At 42.2% G+C, this 21473-nt stretch overlaps 1 protein-coding gene across 1 annotated transcript in view; it reads left to right on the forward strand.

Moving 5' to 3' along the window:
• Positions 1-21473, forward strand: part of TMTC1 (transmembrane O-mannosyltransferase targeting cadherins 1) — a 137577-nt gene that overhangs the window by 55952 nt on the left and 60152 nt on the right. Inside the window, exons 8-9 of the mRNA XM_041485925.1 lie at positions 8837-9026; positions 20735-20856. Of these exons, the coding sequence (XP_041341859.1) occupies positions 8837-9026; positions 20735-20856 (312 nt within the window). The remainder of the gene's footprint in view (positions 1-8836; positions 9027-20734; positions 20857-21473) is intronic.

Below are 21473 nucleotides of genomic sequence, written 5' to 3' on the forward strand. Positions count from 1 at the left end.
AGCTTTTAACAAGGTTCTGAAGGCAGTAATTAGGATACAGCACTGAAGCCAAGATGTTAACTGCAAGTTGGGTTGAATTGGGAAGAAGGCAGTGGAGGAGCTAAGTTTGGTGTTGAGACCAGAAACTAAAAGAAGGATGAGTTTTGGATAGTGCTCTTGAAATGATTAGTAACATTGTTACTGTAGTTGAAGCGAGAGTTAGTCTCAGGCAGTGGGCAAGCTGTTTTGTAACTCTGAAGATTATTTAGGTCACAAATGGGAGTTTTTTGTTTTCAGAGAGTTGTCTTTATTTGAGCTGGAAATGTGGTTTTTGTGCGTGTCTCGCCAGGGTAAATGTTATGCTTTTCAACAGAGTTGAAAATTATTCTAAGACTTTGCCAGCTCTGTGGGACTAGAATGAAGGCTGATAACAGTGGAATAAAAAAGAAAAACAGTAGTTTGGAAATATGTGGCAGCCTTTGTGAAATTCATGAAGTTAGATCTGGAGCTGGGGTCTGGGCTGACACAGGAGGAACCCAATGGAGCACTGTAACTTTGGCAGGGTTTATTGGGGCCACCATTAGGGGTAGGGGTCAGTTAGGGGGTTGAAAAAGCAGTGACTTGTGAGGTCAGAATCTGTGATCCCTTAGAGCTGATCTAGCCTACAGTACAGGACTGGGGGTGAGAGGTCTGTGCATCCATGGCTGTGGGGAGGAGGGGGGCATGTAGAACTTAGGGTGAATCAAAGGAATCTAAGAGGAGGCAGGTTCCAAGCAAGCCAAGGAAGTGACATGCCACAGGTAGCTGAGCTGGGAGCTTCTTCCTGCAGGACACCAGGAGAGTGCTGAGCGTTTATGCAAGGTCAAAGAGAGATTTGCCAAGTTGAAATAAGAAATCAAGGCTATGAAATATGCAGAGACCACATCCAACTCAGAAACTCCAGCTCATCCAATAGGAACTGGGGGAAAATTATAATCTTTTGTGCTTTACTTGGCATGGACTTCTGCTCACTGTTGGATAGACCTTTGATGTGGCTCAGTTTGGCCCTAGAAAATGCCTATGTGTTCTATGTAACTTGTCTCCAATCTCGGACAACACAAATGTATAAATTAAAGTAGACAGATAATGATTTATTTAACAATAGAAGGGCATAATATGCTGAAATAATTTCAGTTTTTCAGTCTTTAAAAACAGTCATCTGTTCAGCATGCTCACTAAATTACTATTGTTAAAATTACAAGCAATATTCCCAAATACCTCAAAGCTTACTGGCATAAATGAGAGCCACATTTCCATGGCCTTCAACGTGTTGCTTGGCAAAGGTGGTCTGAGAAGATGAGGTGTGTCTGTCATTGCCTTTCTCAGTGGAGGCAGAAATGAAGGTGTTGGGAATCCTTCTGTTCCTAAGCCCTGCCATGAAAGCCTGTCCATCCAGGCTGTTGTGCACTGCAGTACTGTCTCCAGTGGCCTTACCTTAAAGAACACAAACTTTGATCTCAAAATCTGCAATGGGTAAGCAATATTTGAGATAAAAAAACCAATCCCAAACCTCTGTCTAAGCATTCTTGCTTGCATCAGACAAAATTTGAGGGAGAATGCAACTAGAAAGGTTTTGAGGGCTACCCAGCTTTATGTAAACAGTGTACCAAAAGTGCAGCTCCAGAGTTAGGTGGGTGTTGAGTGGAGGGCTGACATGCTTCAGACATTTTGCACAATGTTTTTTTCTTCTGCCCTTAAGGGGAAAGAAGTAGGAGGCCTCTGGATAAACAGATTTTATTACCAATACTGTGGCAACACAAGGGAAAAATCCATTGTGCAGCATGTCTCAACCGGTGTGAAACAGATTGAGTTTTACCTGTAATTTCTAATTAAAAGTCTGTTTTTTAAAAAACTATGTCTTTGGGAGTCAAGTTATATTAATTTCTGCTGGCATTTGCCTTGTGATGTCTGGTGTCTGATCACCCTGGGCATGAAGCAGGTTATTTGTGGTGTTTCCTTAAATAGTTAGCGCATTTCTACTAGGACTGCCTTGAGATAACATTGTCCTGTGGTTGAACTGTTCTTTCTGTAAGCTGGCTTTCTGTGTTGCTTTGCTGTTTCAATCAGGTAAATGAGAATTCAGTGCTGCAGAAAGCTGAAGAAGTGCTTATACATAAAAACTGGCACATAATCCTTTTCACAGAGATTTATGACTGTTTTCTGAGCAATGCATTTAATCATCCCAGTTGTGACTTCAAAGGCAATGAAATACCGAGAGGGAAACCACGGACTTGTGCTGGGAATATGGGTCCCTGTGCCAGCCAGCTCTGCCAAGGAAATAGAAGTCAAGTGTAGCAACTACTTTGATATGGAGTTTTCATGGACCTTAGGCTAGAAAATAGCATTAAAATAGACCCCTGTGACATATCAGCTCTTAATCAGCCAGGCTTGCACATGCTGCCTGGGTGGTGAGGTTCTGCCTGGTTTGTCAGTGCTTTCTGTTGTATGCTCAAAGGGGTTTAAGTTCAGCCCTACGTGTAATATCTGCAGGCACCCAGCAGTCAGGGATCACTTCTGACAAAGGAGACAACAGCAATGCTGGTAAAAATTGCTGTCATGCCTACCCAGGGGCCAGACAGCTCACACATTGAATGTAAACTGTAGTCTTTATTCCAGCGGGTGTTGGGAGCTGGGGGAAGGCCTGGCTGGAAGATGGTGCTCCAAAGCAAAGGCCACCCTGCAGAGAAGGTGGTGCTCCCAGAGCCACAGGAAAGACTTCAGCATCTCTTTCATCCAAGTGTTCTTGGTGTGATGAGCAGACCCTGGTAGTGCTGCTCTGGGATTTGATAGGCATTTCAGTGGGCTGTGGTGCTTGCTGCAAGTGCTGGTTACACAACAAGCCTTCCCTGCCAGAGTCTGTGTCTGAATTTGCTTTCCAAAAGACTTCCACACAGAAGGGGTAGAGAGTGGCCAGTCACTGAGGCAAAGCAGCGTGCCCAGAACATCCCCTTGGCTCCCACCAGCACTGGGTGGATAATGCTCTGGGGTACAGTGAGCCATTTTCAGAAACATTGTCCCAGTGGGTTTATGAGGTCTGGTTTTTAATTTCTTGAGGATCTCAGTGGCTGTCCACAGAACCCTCCATCTGCCTGCTGCCTCAGTGATCCTCTTCTGAAGCAGTTGCCCACTGCTTGGCACTGCTGGTGAATTTGGGCTGCATGACTCTGGATGACTCTGGAATGTGCTGCTGTTGGTGAGGAGTCAGGTGTGATCACAAGGCATGTCCTCACCACAGCACACAGGGGGTTGCAGAGGGAAAACACTGCAAGGTCAATCCCAGGTTTTCCAGCACTGAGATTCTGACAGGAGGCTTGGGTTTCACTGGAAACTCACAGGCTGTTTCAGAGTCTTCTCCTAGAGAATTCAGTATTTTTCAGATTCTTAGTCACAGAGTTGAAACAACTGAGAGAGAGCCATTCACTAGAGTAAAGCTCTTCAGCCTGTGTAGCTGTAGAAGACAGCATGTCTGCTTTTCCTCATGTCCCTGGTGCACACAAGCCCACCTTCCAGAGGAGTTACCTTGCTATTCATCAAGCTGCAGCTCTCTGTTTATCCCTCTCTGCCTTTCCTACTCCTGTCCTCTACTGATTGGCAGCTCTTTTCCCTAAATGCAGAAGGTTTGATGAAAGGGAATACACAGGTACTTTTCTAGTTACAAGTATTTTCTGACTAATACTCACATTTGGATGTTAAATAGAATTTGTCTGTCTGCTGCTTTTTTGTGTAGCTTACTCCGCTATCTCTGAATGAGCTGGATAGACAGAGTGGGAATTTTTTTCTTCTAAGGCTCTGAAAAGAATATGTTTAGGCTGACAATATACAGAGCATAAAAATAAACCCATGTGGGAAGGTATGACTGGACTGGGGGTTCCCTAGAGGGAGTGTAAATATTACAATTTGAAGACAATATCCGAAATACCACCACCTGGTTATAATTGCAGTCACATGTGTCCTAGGAGGGCATTATTGTGAACTGACTTGTCAAACACACTTGGGTTTAGGGCTTTGTAAGAGGATGAAGAGAGCCTTGAGCTGAAATCAGTTCAGCTGTTAATACAAATGAGAAGCTCTTTTCCCTAATAAAAAAGCTCTTCTTAGCCTTATAGTGAACTGAAACCTCCCTGAGTGCCTGGCAGTGTGCAGGTCGTGTCAGAAGAGCATAACCACAGGTTCTGTGACTTCTGAAAGGGCAAAAACTGTATTCTTGCTTCTGTTTCATATCCCCACCTTTTTTTCCCCCATAAAGAAAGGTCTCCCCTTCTTTTTTCCTCAAGTTAAGTGCACTTATTACCTGCCTTCTAGACAGGTCCATTTTTCCCCAGCCAGGAGAATGATTTGCCTTTGCTTTGCTAAAATCCCCAGTGCTGGGAGATGTTTCCCTTGCAGGTGGGTACCCTGCAGGGTCTTTGTGGGAAGGGTTGTCTGCCAAGAATGGGATGGCTTGGCTCAGAACTGAGTGGCTGGTAGGCTGCAGCACAGTATGCACTTAGAAAAAATAGTATCACTATTATATATACATGTAATCTCTAATGTACATGTCTATAATTATATGTATAATATACATATAGTACATATTTATATATATATATATATAAATCACTGTTATCATATAGGCCTCCACTTTTCCATGCAGCTTTGGTGGGACACGGTCAGAGCTTTGTGATCACTCTTGTAGCACAGTTTTAGAAAGAAATCTCTAGTCCCTGGGTGCTGTGGAGAGAAAGCTTAAACTGCTCCAAAATCAGAAAAGACAGGAAACGCCTCATAAATTTCTATAAATCTTGTATTTTTTTTACCTAGTCTCACGTTCCTTGTGCTCTGATTGCCTGGGTTTGGCAGAGCTAAAATGAGGGCTTTTCCAAGCTCCTTGGTCTCTATTACAGCGATGGGTAACAGACAATTCCTCAATTATTTTCCTGTCATATTATTATGGCTTTGAGTTCATTTTTTGTGTTCATTTTTGCAGCAGAAACAGTCAGTTCAGATAGTTGTTTTCTGCAACAAGTTCTAGATATGAGTCATCCTGTATTTATCTCAAAGCATGCAACAGAACATTGAAACTAAAAAAAATTAAAACTAAACAAACTGAATTGCCATGACAACACTGGCTACCTACAGGAGGAACTGTGTTTTTCTGAGCATGGCAGAGATGATGAGAATTGAAAAGAACACTTGAAACCCACTGAAATGTGGATTTCCGTGTTCAATTTTCAAATAAAAAATTTGCTGCAATGCAAATGCTGTAACCTGGCCTTGGGGAAAACTGTTTGCCAGTGAAGAGGCAGAATCTTCCAGTCACCTCATCAGTAATACTCTGATTTTCATGGGATTAACTGAGAGAGTGGGAGATGCGACAGGCAGGAATTTTTCTTCCTTGGAATTCCAGCAGACACTAGAAGTAATATCAAGAAGATCATTAATTTAAAATGTATTTCACTCAGTCAACTAATTAGAAGAAAATACTCTTGTTGCCATTTGCAGGTAGGTTACTGAAATGTAATTAGCTCCTGGAGTGATTTCAGAATCTTGAAGTCTTTTCAAAATTTGCAAGTTAGTTTCTTGGGGTTTTGGCTTTGGTAAGATGTTTCATCCAAACTTTCTCCTGTGTTTAGCTTTCTCCTTAGTCTTGTGATACGAGAGCCACATAGATGTGACGGAATATCATATGCTTTTGAGAGCCATAAATAAAAAGCAGCGCTGGATTGTCAGTAACTATTATTAGCATCTTGTTATTTTTCTGTTCCTAGTACACAGAATAGCGATAGTTTGTAAATGCTCTATTTTATACAGCCATCCATCGTGTTCAAGGACAGGCTACCCATGCTGAAGGCATATCCAAAGTTTTGCTTGACTCAGAGCCTGCTGAAGGCTTTGTTTGAATGCCTCCAAAAGTCAGGCAGTGCCTCCATGGATCTCGGGTACCGTGACTGCTAATGTCACATGCAGGTTCAGAGAGGGACCTTGGGCTTGGCCAGGAGATGTGGCCAAGGGTTCTCCAGGAGGGTGTCTGCAGAGGCCAGCAAACTGACTGTGCACAGGTGGTGATGCTTGTCACAGGCTTTAAAATGTTTCACTGCTGTTGGAAGAGGACATTTAAGGACTAATTATTGCCACAGTGGAATGGAGCGATTGTTCTCCTTAGGGAGCTGCCTCTGGCAGCAAGCTGTGCACATGGCTCCCAAGGAAGACTGAAACCTCACAAGCACTTGGAAATAGACACTTGTTTACAAACCTGTCCTTATTAGTCAGTGGCTTGGAGCTGTCTTCCCATCTTCAACACCAGCTTGTCCTACCTTTCCAGCAGAAATGCATTAACTCACACTGATCTGGTTATTCTGAATACATCTGAAATCAAGTGGACTCAATTTGTTATGGCAGCAAACTGTTTATTCTGTACTGTGTAAGGATCTATCAGCTCCTGCCTTATCAGTGAAGATGCAGAAATCTGTCCTTAACTGCAGTGCTGCAGTTTGCAAAGATCCCAAATGTCATCTTGTTCCTTCCTACCCAGCAGCCCAGTCTGAGGGAGCAGGGGAGGGTTTTCTGGTGTGTGTTGTGGTTTGCATGCAAACTTCTGTGAATATTGTGATGCCTATTGAAAATGTTAATATGCCAGGGCATAAAAGGACACTCCCTCCAAAAACTGTGCTCTCCTAAAGCATCAAGTGCAAAACTAACTCAGTGCTTCTGGAAATCCTGTCAAATATACATTCTTGTAGTAACCATATCAAATGCCATGACATTATCCAGATTCATCTAAATAGACATGCTTTTGTTTTAACAATAAAGCCAGAAATGGATCTCAGTTTGGCTTTGAAGTAAGTAGCTGTAAATAAATGCTGGCAGCCTTTTCTGAGCTGATGTGTTGAGGGTGTTGGAGAAGTCTGTTTTATTGTGGCTGAGCAGAGGTGGGTCAGGCCACACATAATGTCACGAGTGAGTGCCTTGGTGTGATTAAGTCTCACAGGATTTTGTGTTGCTATGTTTCTCTGTAATGTGTGCCAGAAGGGTTGGTGACTAGAAAACACATTTGTTTCTTTAGAAAGAATGAACAATCAAAATTGTTAGAATCATTTGAGCAAAATTAGGTTATGTTTTTGAGGGATGCTCTCTTACATAGGAACTGGCTTTTAAATCGCTGCCTCTGTTAAGAGAAGATTGATTTTCTTTCTTTCCCTTTTGTTTAGTACCTCAGGGTGGGGAAGGTGAGGAAAATGCAGGGGATGGAAGAGAAGTGTGTCAAATGGCTGAAAACCTTAAAAATGTGGGGATATTCCACTTCCCAGAACTGGGAGTTTAGCAGGATCTGTGGGAAAATGAGAATATGCCTCTGTGACTGTTTACAATGACACATTCCAGCTCAGTAAGCCTCCTTGCTTTTGGGTCACTGTGCTGCTGGAGACATTTGTTTTTTGGATGAGAAGAGAAACTGATAGCCTCACTTTGTAGTTATTTAAATATGTTTTCACAGAAATTCAGGGCCCAGCACCCATCTGGGAACTTCCTGCCTGGAGTCACACTTAGCTTCAGTGTCCTTCCATTCTGCCGCAAATCTGATGATGTTAGAGCTGTTGTAAGGGGCTGCCTTTTGACCACAAAGGGCCATGTTTGTAAGTGGCAAGTGAGACAATCCTCTGTCTACATGCCTTGACATTTCTGCCATCCTTTCTTACCATTCTAATAAACCTGCAAGGTACCATGGCAACTGGGTGTCATAACAGCTGCCGAAGCAGGCTTAGATGGAAGAAATCCTATGCAGGATAGAATTCAATTTTTTCCTTTTTTTTTGAGTATTTGCCATTTTTGGTGCTGTGTACAATGTGGACTATTCCATTTGCAAGCAAAGGATGGGTTTGTCTCTTTGAAGGCTGTCACAGTTTTACTTGGTTGACTTCACAATTACAGGAATAATCAATCTGCAGTCTCTTGTACTCAAAACTATTTCAACTTTAGATGCACTTTTTGGCAAGTAGGTGCCAAGAAGCAAAAGCCTGGGGCAGAGAGGGATGTTGGTTTGATTTGGTTTTTTTCTTGTTTTCTTTAACCCAGTGGCACACATGCTGTTCTTTTTTAGTCCTTTGAATGCCCTGCATACTTCCCAGAGGGCAGCACTCTCCCCATTTCCATTCCCCATTAATTTCCTCTCTGTTGAGAACAACAGTTATTGAAGATTACAACAATCTGAAATCCCTACTTCCCCATCACTTCTGTGGCACATCTCATGCAATCTGGCCCCAGCCCTACGAAACTGTGATGGGATCAGCTAAGAATCACTCTGCCCCTCCTTTCTTCTGTATTTTCTCCCTGTTCCTCGATTTGCAAAGAGAAAAGAGGGAGGGTCTGACTTTAATTGCACCATGTTGTGCAGTTAGAAGAAATCCTGAATTGTAAGTTAAACCCAGCTAAAGGGATATTTTGTATTGCAGCAGTGATGCAGTGAAGTGTGTAAAAGTTCAATATATATACGTATATATAACTACCTATAGTTATTAATTTATTGTTTAAACTGGCAGAAGGTCACTTCAAAAATCTAGCATTCAAACGGGAACTGAAGTTCTGTTAGTTTTCCAAAGTGCATAGAAACCATGTAAATATTGCTGATCTTATGTTATTTCTTCAAATGACCTGTTAAAGTGCCCCTCACCTATGGTAGCATCTCTGTTGACAGAGAGGTGTGGCGCTGCCTGTTGGTGCAGTGTTGTTGATTACTTTTTTTTGTTGTTTCCTCTTCCCGTGTGGTGTGTGGTAGATGCCAAAGGAAAATGTTTCTTGTGCTGGCAGTCATCCCATGTATTACATTACCTGTTTTCGTTTGCAGGTTTTTAACTTACTCCTACCTTCTGGCCTTCAACGCGTGGCTGCTGCTGGCGCCGATCACCCTGTGCTACGACTGGCAGGTCGGCAGCATCCCTTTGGTCGAGTCCATCTGGGATGTGAGGAACTTAGCCACAGTGTTCCTGGTGCTGGTGATGACATTACTCAGCCTACACTGCATTGCTGCATTCAAGGTAACACCAAAAGCTGTGCAATACAACCTAAAAAGAAAAAAAATAAAAAAGTATTTTGTTTCCTAGTCTGCAGATGAGATGGTTGCTAAGCACATGTTTTCCTCTGGAATGCATTGGAGTGAGGTGAAAAATCATTCCAGTAATAACTAATGCAGGCAAGCTCAGCTGATGAAAATGTCTCTCTAGCTGAATGTCTCAGTCTTTAATTGGTCTGATTTGAGGGCAGAACTTGGCCTGGACTCCTGCATTCAATTATTGTTAATGATCCAAGCCCCACTGAAGTTGTTAAGCATCTCTGCCTCTCCCATAATCATTAAGCTTTTTGTCACTTACTTCAAATAGGACTGGGAACTGTCATTTGCAGAGCCTTTTGAAAATAAAATCGATTCCTCTATTTGCACTTTTGCTATGCTTCTAAAATCTAAGCATTGGATACATCTTGATGAGATTTTTTTTGTCAGCAGAGTAATGGAATGTGGGAAATCGGAAATGACCTGGAAATTGTTCTTTAGCGTAAATAATACAGTTGGTAAGCCATATTTCCCAATTCAGCATTTCAAGAGGTACCATTATTCATATTGCAGAAGTGAAAGTGAGGTTGTATAAGCCTTGTCAGAAGTCAGATACGCACTTCTATGGAAGGGTTTTTCTGTGGATCATAGGGAGTTACAACCTCTTTCTCTTTCAGTTGAGTTGTGGAAGTTTCTTTAGGAGAGGTGTCGGTAGTCAGTTTGGAAATAGTGCAAAAGTTTCTCTCCTTAAATGTGTGTATGGCTGAAAAGCATCGTTGAAGGGTGTCAGGTTTTTAATACAAGTTATGCTAAAATGTGCAGGTCATGTACATTTTCAGTCTACCCTGGCAGTCTTCCCTGTGCTCCTGATAAGAGACAGAAAATGAACCAAAACAGTTTGAGACTGCAGAGTTATTAATTTAGATAATACATTCACAGATGCTGTATGGGAAATAAGGGAAAACACCCTATTAGGTATTCACCAGTTCTACCTGCAGGTTGTACATCATCTCATATTCATCCAGACTTCATTACTCACTGCTAGGGATATTCAGAACTGTTTGTATTAGACCTAATCCTGTTCTCAGGAAAGTTAATGATAAAATTCTCATTAGCCCAGTACTGAAGACTTCTGAAAAATCTTATTCCATGTTCATTGAAGTTTTGTTTGCTTCTCATTTCTTCTCCTGCTGTCAGAACTATATGTAGGATTAATATTGTTGGTTTTCTTGAAAAAGATTTAACCATATTTTTATTACTTTTTAAAAAAACAATTTCGTCTGGATTTATGAATTCCACAGTTTGATTTGAAACTGCAAGTTGTAATTTTTTTGTGAAAAGTTTTGCTCAGTTTTGCTCTTGACAACTGTTAAACAACATGAATTTTGCTCTTTGGGCACTTACTTGCTATATGCTTTGAAATTCATCTTAAAGATGCCTTTGTGTTTCTCCTTGAAAACCCCAAACAATGAATACGAATTGAAGTGATCTGCTTTTGTATCTAATCCAGTAAAACTAGAATGATCTTGACAAAGTGCTCTCATGAGCACTTGCAGCCTCCAACAAACCTACTGTGAGCATGGAGCTGGTGATGGTTCCTGGGCATCACCTTGGACGTGTTTCCCTCAGCCTTTGGTATAGAGTCACAGAAGGGTTTGGTTGGAAGGGACCTCAAAGACCACCCAGAGACCATGGGCAGGGACACCCTTCACTAGACCAGGTGGCTCAGAGCTCCATCCAACCTAGCCTTGAACGCTTTGAGGGATGGCGCATATGTACATATATAATTAGAAGTATAATTTTAAATGTTTTGCTTTTCAGGAAATTCTATGTATCTGAAGCTATTTTCTGTTTTATTTGTACCTACTCCCACAATCTCTAAATTGTGATACTGCCATTCAGTGGTGTGAAGATGGTTGTGTTGGGCTGAGTGGTATGAATTACTGAGGAAAGCAAACAGGAAGCAACACTTTTCCTGGAAATAAATGATGCCATTTGACTTCAAACAATCCCTTTTATAACAGGGAGAGGGGAATTCAGGGCACATGAACTGGTTGCACAGTTCATTGTATTAGGGTCTTAGGAAAGCATCTTTCCAGATGCAGCAGCACTGGCCTTTTATAGGGCATTGCTTCCCCCAGGAAGGACCATCCTTCAGTCAAGCCCCAGACAAGCTATTACCCAGTGCTTTACAGCTTAGAGGCAACACAAGATATATCAGTTGATTTCTCACATTTCGTAAAGTGTAAGATGTTCTGCTTTCTTTTGGAAGCAAACAGAACAGTCTTAGCAGCCATTTTTCTCTCCTTTTTCATTGCAAGGTCTCACCTGGAAGAGGTAGCTTGCAGTTTCCTAAGGAATGAACAGGCATGCAGTCTGTGTGCCTCTCTCTTTAGAGTGAAGGTGTGCAAGAGAGAATGAAACCTCATATTCATTCTCAGTGGCACCATTGCTTTTCTTCCTGCAGCACAGAGAATGGAAATGCTAGAAACTGTTTTGGCAGCAGTGAAGACGTTGGTCCAGTGAACACTGAACTGATTTGCAGTGGCAAGAGGTGATGTGTGTGCATCCACAACACAAACTCACAGGAGACTCACAGAATGTTTTGTGTGGACTGTAATTGGAGAATGCATGGATTGGATTGGATTTCTGCCTTTGTTGTCGTTGAATTTTAAGCAGGGCTAATTTGTTGACGTTTGTGATTAGGGTAATAACTCTGTTGGGCGTGTATGTGTGGTGCTGATAAAGGACATCTAAGGCACGAAGATTTCTTGTTTCATTTTGTGAATGTTCTTATACCTCAGAAAGAGAAGAAACAGTGGAAGATTTCTACCCATGGGTGCTTTCCTTGGAACATGTCTGTTACTAGATAGGGATGTAGTGATGAAAACTGCAGAAACAAGAGAAGGCACCTCTCCAGTTTGTTTGGAGAGAGAAGCCTCCCTTCTCATCCTGCTTGTGCACCTTCACTGTTGTCTTCCTCTTTGCTTAATGAGGAGGTCACTTAAAAAAATGGCTTTGTTGACTTCCATTACTTCTATTCTCTGGGTTTCTCATGTGTAGTGTGAATCCCTCTCACTTACCAGCTGGAGAGCTCCCTGTGAACAGCTCCCCACGCAGGACTGGTTCTGCTCAACTCTTTGCAGTGAGTGTCCTCTCACAGGCTTCAGGCAGAGTGCTGGGGATGTGACAAAGGCTGGGGGTGCTATTGAAAATGCCTGCATCCTGGAGGAATTTTAATAGTTGGAAAAAGAGGATGGCATTTATTTATTGTTCATTGTGAAAGATAGCCTTGGCTATGAGGAATGGTTGTGGTGTGACTTCCAGATGGGTTACAAAGGTACCAAGAAATGGATGAGGCATACTCTCTGTGGATGTCAAGCATGCCAGTCACAGGGCCAGAAAAATAATCTGGTGCTTCAGAAGGCCACTGGGGTACCCAAGGGCCCATGGCGCTGCCTTTCTTTGCTGGAAGATACGGAGAGCACCTGGTGAACTGGAGGGGGGACAGTTCTTGGCATTATCATCAGGACGACAGTTATTTCTTTGACATGTCGTAATAATTCAATGAGCATGAAAGGAAGACCCTTCAGATGTTTGAAGCTCCACTCTGCATGGCATTTTTAGGTCGCTGCCTAATTAGCAGCTTGTCCCGTAGTTTTAGATGTGAATGTATGTGTACAGAGCATGTGAAGGATGGGTTTATGTTTTCTCTGTGGTACCTGACATATGGAGGGCTGATAGTGGGAAAACTCATGTGTAATGGTCTAATTCAGCAGGGTGATCTGGAAAACTAACTTGAAGCAGTGGCTTTTGCACCTGGGCAATCTGGGGGAGTGTGGGAGTGTATTGGACCTCATACTGACCGCGCTCACGCATTTGTACTTGTGACCAGCATTGTAAAGGCACCTTCTGGTGGTTCACAGCACCTTCTGCTCGTTCAGCAGGAGCACAGAATGATGTGCAGCAGTTTGCTCATGTCCGAGGAGGGAATGCTACTAATATTTCCCATCAATTAAAAAAAAAAAAAATCAAGTGTGCTCTGTAACTTTTTTAGAGAATATGCTTGGCTGTTCTGTGTGATGTGGCTACATATGGTACGGGAAGTTGTGATGGTTTTCAGGTTATATTCATGGCATGTGACTGACATATGTATTATCCTAATCTGTCATATGCTACAGTTGATTGTTTTTTATTTCAGATCTAATTTTAAAGGTGATGCTGCCTCTGTGAATTTCCCTGCATGGTGCTTCTTAGCCAAGACAACGCATTTTATACCATATTGTGATGACTTTATTTCGTGCTGTAATTGGCATCATATTGCCATTTATCTGGTGGATTATATGTATGGTTGGCATCTGAGCATATTCTTCAGTGACTTTCAGACTAAATTTCTTGGCTGACAATGTTCAGTACCATCCAGGAGAGGAATGCATTTGCATCTTCTCTTTGTGTGCACGTTTCTGTTGTTTTTGCTAGCACTCACTATGTGTATTTTGTCATGCTATTTACTTTACCCTGCACTCATGAGACCTTTGCTTAATTTCCCAGGTTTGGCATTTCATTAATAAATCGCAGCTTATGGACCTTTCTGGGGAGCAATTGCCTTTTATAATATTCTGCAGCAGTACCAGCATAGTTAGAAAGTATGCCTAGCAAAATTTATATGCCACAACACTTTCAGAACAATACCTGCTTCAAAGGCACAGCAAGGTGAATAAGGCTATTTATTGATGGAGTCTATCTGACGAGCTGGAAACCACAGTAATTTCCATAAAAGGTCCATTTAAAATAAATCCTGCTTTCATTTTCCTGAGGGCCACTTGAATTCCTTCCACATAGAGAGAAGGTCAGGACTGATGTTCTTAATCCTTTGCAGCGAGTTTTTTTCTGTGCTGCTTCTGTTGTTAATATTTGCTGCAGGGAGAGAGTAATAAGCCAGAAAGAGTGTTCAATGAAATGTGGAGGAAGGGGGGAGCCCCTTGCAGGCACCCCGAGCTCACCGGCCCCGTTTCTGCTCTGTCGAGTGCTGCAGCCGCATCAGCTGCGTGCGGGTCCCTGGTGGGGCTGGGAGGAGCAGGGAGCCTGCCCAGGGAGCTCGCTGTGCCAGCTGACAGACTCAAGCTAAAGGGAAAAGCTGCCTTAGTCTGTATGTGGCTGCTGTTTGGATTAAAAAAGCAGCCACAAGAACTGTCAAAATACCTTGTGCATCGGATTTTCTCTTGCTCGGTGGATGTTTGAAAATAGCAGGTTTGGAGCGTGGTGCTCAGAGTAAATACAACCACAGCTTGAAGTAGTTCTGATTTGGCTCCCTATGAATATATTCAGCATCTCACCAAATGGGCTCTTACTGCCTGCAGCGTGGTGTAGGTAATTATCACGGGGGCAGGGAGGTCTGCAATTTTCAGCATATTTAGGCTGAATTACTCCTTTTATTCTGCCATTTTCTTCTGATTTGAGTTAGTATTTCAAGGCCGACTCAGAGCTGAAAGGTTTTGAAAGGCACAGTAGTAGTGGTGAGCAGGACAGTTTAAGTGAAATGAGGAGTAAGAAACTTACAGCTGGGAGGGGTAATGATTGTTCATTGTGGCTACTTGGCCTCAGTTAGACATTGGGCTGCCAAGCTGCTTGTGTGGGTTTTGGTTTTTGTTAGGCTCCTCTTGTTCCATGTTACCTTCTCAAGAGCAAATTCACCATGAACCAAGTTGCTTTTCCTTAGATTGTGATTTTATGTACTGCAAATTTGTGCATTGAATTTTAGCTGTTTTGGTTTTTTTGATTTCCCCACCTAGTCAAGCAGCCTGCAGTCACACAATGAAAGGGAAGAGGGAAAAGCAACAAGGTGAAAAAGATTATTCTAATTCCTGGAGCAATTTGTTGGTTTTCCTATTTCCTTTGGGAATGTTCCACTTCTCTTTCAAAGATTTGTGTGCTTCTTCATCCTGCTCAAATGGGCTTGTCAAGTGGAATTAGAGGTTGCAGAGATTAAGGATTGGGAAAATGAGCTTATATCTTAAGGGAGTTTCAGAAACCTGGGTGAGAAAGACCATAAACACACAGCTGAATGGAAGGGTAGCTGACTTCTACAGGGAAAAAGAAAATAGTAGATATCAAAATTTTACTCTTAAGATACTAATAGAAATATTATGGGATATATTTCTGTGCCCTCTTATGGGAATGGGAAAGGACTGCTTTCTGCTTTAATTCTATAATTGAAAATCTGATTTCCAGAGGTGTTGAGCACCCAAAATTCTCATGCAGGTAAAGTTTTTAGGCATTTTCAGCATTTCTGAAAACCGTGCTGTTTTACCTGGTACAGACCAGGACTTTCTTCTTTCTGGAAACAGAGAGGGAATGATCTTGTTAGGGTGGTCTGAGACCTGTGCTGAGGATTTCTCTTCAGATAATCCTGGGTGAGGAAGCCAGTGCTCCTTTCTAGGGTTTTGGTTTCAGATTCTGACTGTATGTTTCAGTTTCTGGTGTACGTTTGCCTGTGCACCAGTTCCTGAAGAGGCGCTGCCACTGGTGAACTGGAAAGAAGTTTCTCTGTTGTTGCCAAATACTTGAAATAGTATCAGTGTGTCAGGTAGTTAATACACAGTCAGCAGTGATTATCAAGATAACATTAGAAATCCATGGCTATTTCTATCAAAACTAGATGATCACCAAGAAAAAATTAGTTATTTTAGGAAATGAGCGAGTTACTAAGCCTGGCATTCAAGTAGCTGGTGCTACTGAAGATGCTGATTTTTAATTTTTTTTTTTTTTTTAATGCGAGGAGAAAATAAACTCCTAATAAAGTGTAGTGATTACAGAATTTGTGGCTCTTCTTCTAGGAGCAAGCTGATTAAGACAGGTGTCTGAGCCAGTTTTGAAGCTGGTAAGTTACCTTTTGCTTACCAAATGCTTGAGTTTTTCAGACCATCTGTTGACACCCGACTTTTGGCATCATTCACTTGGAAGCAGTGGCACAAGCAGCAGAGTGAAATAACCACAGCTCCACAGTGCCCTCATGTTTGGTCACAGTAGATAAAGATGTGTGTGTCCCATCCAGGTTTCTGCTGGTGCCCCGAGGAGAGCATGCTGATGGTGCATGGAGCATGGTACAGCTCTGCCATGGCCCCTCTGTGTGTGCACCAGTCAGGTGAGACTTGGAAACACCCAGAGCTCCTGTGAGCTTTACAACCACAGAGTTTTTTTTTTTCCCCTTCCTTTGAAGGAATCAATCCCTAGGGTTAATTCCTGATTAGCTTAATGCTTTCTTTTTATCACCTTATGCATGAATGGAGAGTGAATTTGACATGCTTCTACACCATCCCTTTTATCTTTAATGCTGTGTATGTGGAAAGTGCAAGAGTGGGTGTTTGCAGATGCTGACCTCTTGCCAGGTGAGATGCTGCCAGTGGTTTGATGCAGGCTGAGGAGTCACACTGCTGAGCCACCTGTGGCTTCATGAGAGAGTGGGAGAGCAGGAATAGATGAAGCAGGGTTGTGTGCAGTCTGCACTAAGGGTTTGTACAAGTGGATGTTAGGAATAAACTGAAGAAGTGCCATCCTCTGTCTGTAGTCTGCAGAGAGTCATGCAGCTTCTCTGGGTCTCTGTGTCTCTTTTGATGGATAATGCACTTACCTCCTAGGCCTGGAAGTGTTTGAAAATGTGTAATAGCAATCATTGCTTTTGTACAGCCGTGCACTACCAACTTTCCTGGATGCAGCTTTTCTGCACATGCAGTCAGGTGTTCCAAGCAGACCATGTCAGTGTCTGCAGTGGGCCATCCAGAGCTCTCTGTCACAGGGATTGATGCCTTTGGTAGGAAGGAGATCTTTACTCCATGGAGCTGTTGGAACTAAATAGTGGAAAGGTGACACTTGTCTCATTCTCAAAAAAAAAAAACAGTTAGAGGAAGGAATTAAACCCATTTGATTGCCTTTCCATCAAAAAGGCAAGCATGTATAAACACCTTCAGAAACATTCTGAGGTAGAACAGTATGGATTTGTTTGCCCAGCTCTCTTGGTTTTTTTGTTTTTTTTTTTTGTTTGCTCTCTTCCCTGAGGTGCAGCTTAGTCCAGCCAGGAGAAATGCTGTCCTCACAGCTCTGCTTTCCAGTGCCTCAGCCATTGGAGGTGCCAGGCAATGTGAACATCAGTCCTGTCAGCACAGTGCAGACTTCATGGATCTGGCACCTCAGACCATGCCTCCTCAAGGGGAAAAGCAAGGAATTCACTTATGCAAGCCCATAGTCATGGTAGTTATGCTGAAGTGATCTGTGCACCTCCTGCACTCACACTTAGAGGGTTCTGCCTTGTAGAAGACTTGTGCTTTAGTGGTATATTTATGTGCTTTAGTGTATATTTATGGCTCAGGAATATGTCTGACATGTAAAATGGGAAGACCTCTTCGGCTGTAAATTCTATAGTTTCTTCCTTTTCCCCCAAATTGCTAAGGAAGAAATTTTTGAGACTTATTGCTGTATTGATCATGTTTGACCTTGGAGTGATTCTTTGATATTCTGTTTGAGACAGTGAGATGCTTTTTTTGCATTGCCCTTGGGAGAAATAGTTTTCTTTAGTTCTTTGATAAGTCTGTAAAAAGAAAGTTAGAAAGCTCTTTCCTAAATCAGTTTTGGTTTGGTTTGTTGTTTTATTGGTGGGGTTTTTTTGTTACCGTATAATGAAGTCCTAATTGTAATGAGTTAGATGTGAATTTCAAAACTCCTCCCTCTCACCAAGCTATTTACTATAACAAATGCTATTTTGATTTGAAATTGGTTTGTCTTTGACAAGAGAAATCATTCTGAAGTTAATTCATGCATGTTTGTTGATTCTCCCCCCACCAGAGACTACAGTGACAGAAAGACAAGCTTTGTATTTCCAAAAGAAAGCACTATCTTTAAGAGGAAAGGAATTGTCTCTCTGAATGCAGTGATCTATAATTTCTAGTCCTAGCTATTTTATTTTAAGGAGAAAAGAAGACAAACAAAATTGCCTATTACTCTTTAAAAGCTTTTTCTACTGCTCTGGGCACCTGGAAGATGCTGATTCTTACACCTTTACCTCGGCTATCTCAAGTGGGATCATATGACCAAAGTAGCTAAACCAAAGAAATGCTTCTAATATTTCTTTTTATTTCTTTCCCAGGAAAATGTAACAGGTTATGTATAGGTTGGATTTCTTTTATTTAGAAAAACACATGGAGGGGATTTCCTTTGGCTTGTGTTGCATGGGAGATGCTGCTGCCCTCTGTTCCTGCAGCCCCACGAGTGGCTCACAGGCACGACCACACCTAGCACAAAAGCAGCTGAAGCCTGGCCTTTGAGGACCAGCTCTTCTCAAAGGCCTCTGCCTTAATGGAATGCTTTGAAAAGGGCACTGCCAGGTGTTTTTTGTTTCAGAAGTAAGGAGCACCATGGAGGGTTCTGCTGCTCCATGAGGCTGGTTTGTGTATGCTGGGTTCCAGTCTCTGAGCCCTGCCCAAGGGACTGAGCTGGCAGCCCTCAATGGCATTAGCATGGAGTTGTGAGTTGTTCTGGGGAGAAAAAGGACATGCAGAACCATTGGATCCTTCAGCTGAGCTAATTCCCACATTTTCCTCTTTGCCATTTGATGTACAAGTTTTATTTGTCTTTCTCTGGCATTCAGTTTCCTTTGCTTATCTGCAGTGCTGCAGCCTTGAATAACGCCATGTCCTTCCTAGAGATGTTTAACTAGAGGTTGTTTTCCCAGTTACTGATTTAGTGATCAACAACTGGAGAAATATTTGATAGCTGGTTTGTTTGGAAGCAAGTGTGTATCTTGGGGGCTGAGAATGTTGTATTTGCTAGCAGTGCACTCCCTTAGGCCCAACATACCTTATTGTGCCTCCTGGTCCTCAGTGTCAAACCCCTGGGGCAGAGTGGTAGCAGAAGATGGGCACCATAATCAGGTCAGACAAAGTGGGAAGGGAGAGCCAAATGGCAGGAGAAGAATGGAGTATATTTCCATGTCTGGGTGGGGAGGGAAATTGAAGTTGAGCTCGAACTGGTAATTTTGATTCAGAGTTGAGAAAAAATTTTTAATTTTTTTTTTTTCCAATTTTCTGTTGTAATTACCAGGCTCATCATCTTTATGGATTGATGTCTTGTTCAGCTCTGAGAATAATGCGCTTTAGATGCTGTTTTGACTGCATGTAGGCACTAGTAACTGTGAATCCAAGATTCTGAAGAAGTGGATAATAGGAGTACTATAGATAACTGTGGTGCTATTTAAAACACATATTGATAAAGAAGTCTGGAGACGTGAATTCTACTCCTCTCCCTGCCTCATGATTCCTCTTTGAGCCAGGAGAAATCCATGCACTTTTTTGTGATCCTGTGGTTCAGCTCCTCTAAAGCGACATCAGAGCCTCCTCACTTGTACCCTTGTTTTTGGTACCCACAGAAAAGACCTGCTGTCTTTCCCATAGAATAGGATGAATATATTTTAGTAGTAGGACTCCTGAATTTCAGCCACCCTCTAGACCAGTGGTATCTGCTGTTGCAGTCAGTGCAAAAGCAAGACAGTTTGTACTGCTTGGTCCCTCATCATTGATTGGACTCCATTTCTATACTCAAAAATCTTGTTCAGCGCTTCTAAATGTAGCTCCCTCTGGCAAAGAGAAGTCAATTTGCTCTCCAAAACGGAGAAATTGCCCACAACAATTAGAAAGTGCTGCAACCATTAAGTGATTCTGGTTGCATCTGTTTCCGAGCGTGGCAAAGCTTCTCGGGATGTCTGCAGACAGTGAGAAGCAGTATCTGAGCCAGGAGAGCACAGATGTCTGCCTGGGTGATTGAACAGGCCTAAAGCTACACTTCCATCCTGGTGTCATTCTTTGAGAAGCAAGAGCTGATTTACCCTCTTGGGGTGGAGCTAAAGCTGAAACTCAGCTTGCTCAGGGGGCTTGGGTCTCCATGGCAGGACAAGTGGCCACTGCTTCCCTGGATGCCTGTGCTGACCCCACGGATCACACTTGCTTTGAATTGCATGTGGTAATTCCATTCCTCCTCAAAGAGTCAGATAACATTAAAGTGAGTACAAGTGGAGGGCATTAACTGAGCTCAAGTGAAAAACATTAATTTTAGCATACAGCATGTCTCAAATTTCTGACTCTGTATGAGTGTGGAGACCTTGTGAGCAAAAGTATCATTTCAAGTGTAGATATTTTCCTTGAAAGAGATAAAATGACTGCATTAATGTGTCACTTGAGGCCAGTTTTCTTTACACAAAATGTGACTGACTGAACAGCTTTTTCTCTGTTATAAACATTTAGGATTGAACACAGCAGTCTGTGTGTATGTGATATGCATTTGTGTATTTACATACAGTCACACTGTTGTAGACAGGCTCATGTATACATTCACACTACTCTATACTCACATATTACCAACATGAGTTATATCTTAGGTGATAGCTGTGTCATGCATATCGTAGAGCTGACCTTGGGAAAGATACCAAGAGTAATAATAGACACAGTGGGTAGTGTTTGTGCACTTTCTGGGCATATTAAATGCACCAGGAGTGCATAAATATCAAAGATCAGTGTCTTTAAAATTTTATTTTAAATGCAAAAACATGCCAAATATTAATCTAAGTTGCTTTTTTTATGACCCTCAAAAAAGTTAGAGGTGAATCAAGTTGAATTTTTTTAGTTGATATTGTTTAATTTTGTATTATTGCAGAAACTGGAACACAAAGAAGTTTTGGTTGGCTTGTTGTTCCTGGTTTTCCCATTCATCCCAGCCAGCAACCTCTTCTTCAGGGTGGGATTTGTGGTGGCAGAGCGAGTCCTTTACATGCCGAGGTAACTATTGCAATTGAATTTTTTTTTTGCTAATGAGACCACCATCACATTTTCTGAAATCAGGCATGATTACTTCTTCCCTTTTAAGTACTTCAAACATTATATTGCGAGTCAGTGTGTTCTCTGCCTGAGAGTTTTGGTGTTACAGCATGAGAGATTTTATAGTCAGCTGAGAGCAGATTGCTTGGCAGGAGCAAAGCTACTCAAAATCCTAGCTTTTCTTTTTAAACACAGGGTTTTTTTGTGTCCTTGACACAGTTCAGTACAGAGATGAGGTGTTGTTTCTTGACCTCCAAGACTCTTTTTCTTGGCATTATCAAATTAAGTTCCTTAATGATTTTATCTTAAAGACAGCAGATGGAAAGTTAGCCTGTTTTGTTTTTATTGGGTTCTGTTCAGCTTTCCCACTCCATTAGGTGGTCAGTAAATACAAGGGAGATTTTTGCTGTCTCAAAAGGCTCCTGAATTCAATTGTGGGATATGCACAATGGGCTCCTGCCTGTAATCTACTGATTGCATACACATCTAGGAGTGGAGATTTGCACTTGGTGAACAGGAGGAGAAAAATCCAGCCACTTCTCCATCCCTCTCAGCCAGTGCTCTGAATTTCTCCTCAG

The sequence above is a fragment of the Pyrgilauda ruficollis genome, unplaced genomic scaffold, assembly GCF_017590135.1.
Source record: "Pyrgilauda ruficollis isolate IOZ18807 unplaced genomic scaffold, ASM1759013v1 scaffold73, whole genome shotgun sequence".
NCBI lineage: Eukaryota > Metazoa > Chordata > Aves > Passeriformes > Passeridae > Pyrgilauda > Pyrgilauda ruficollis.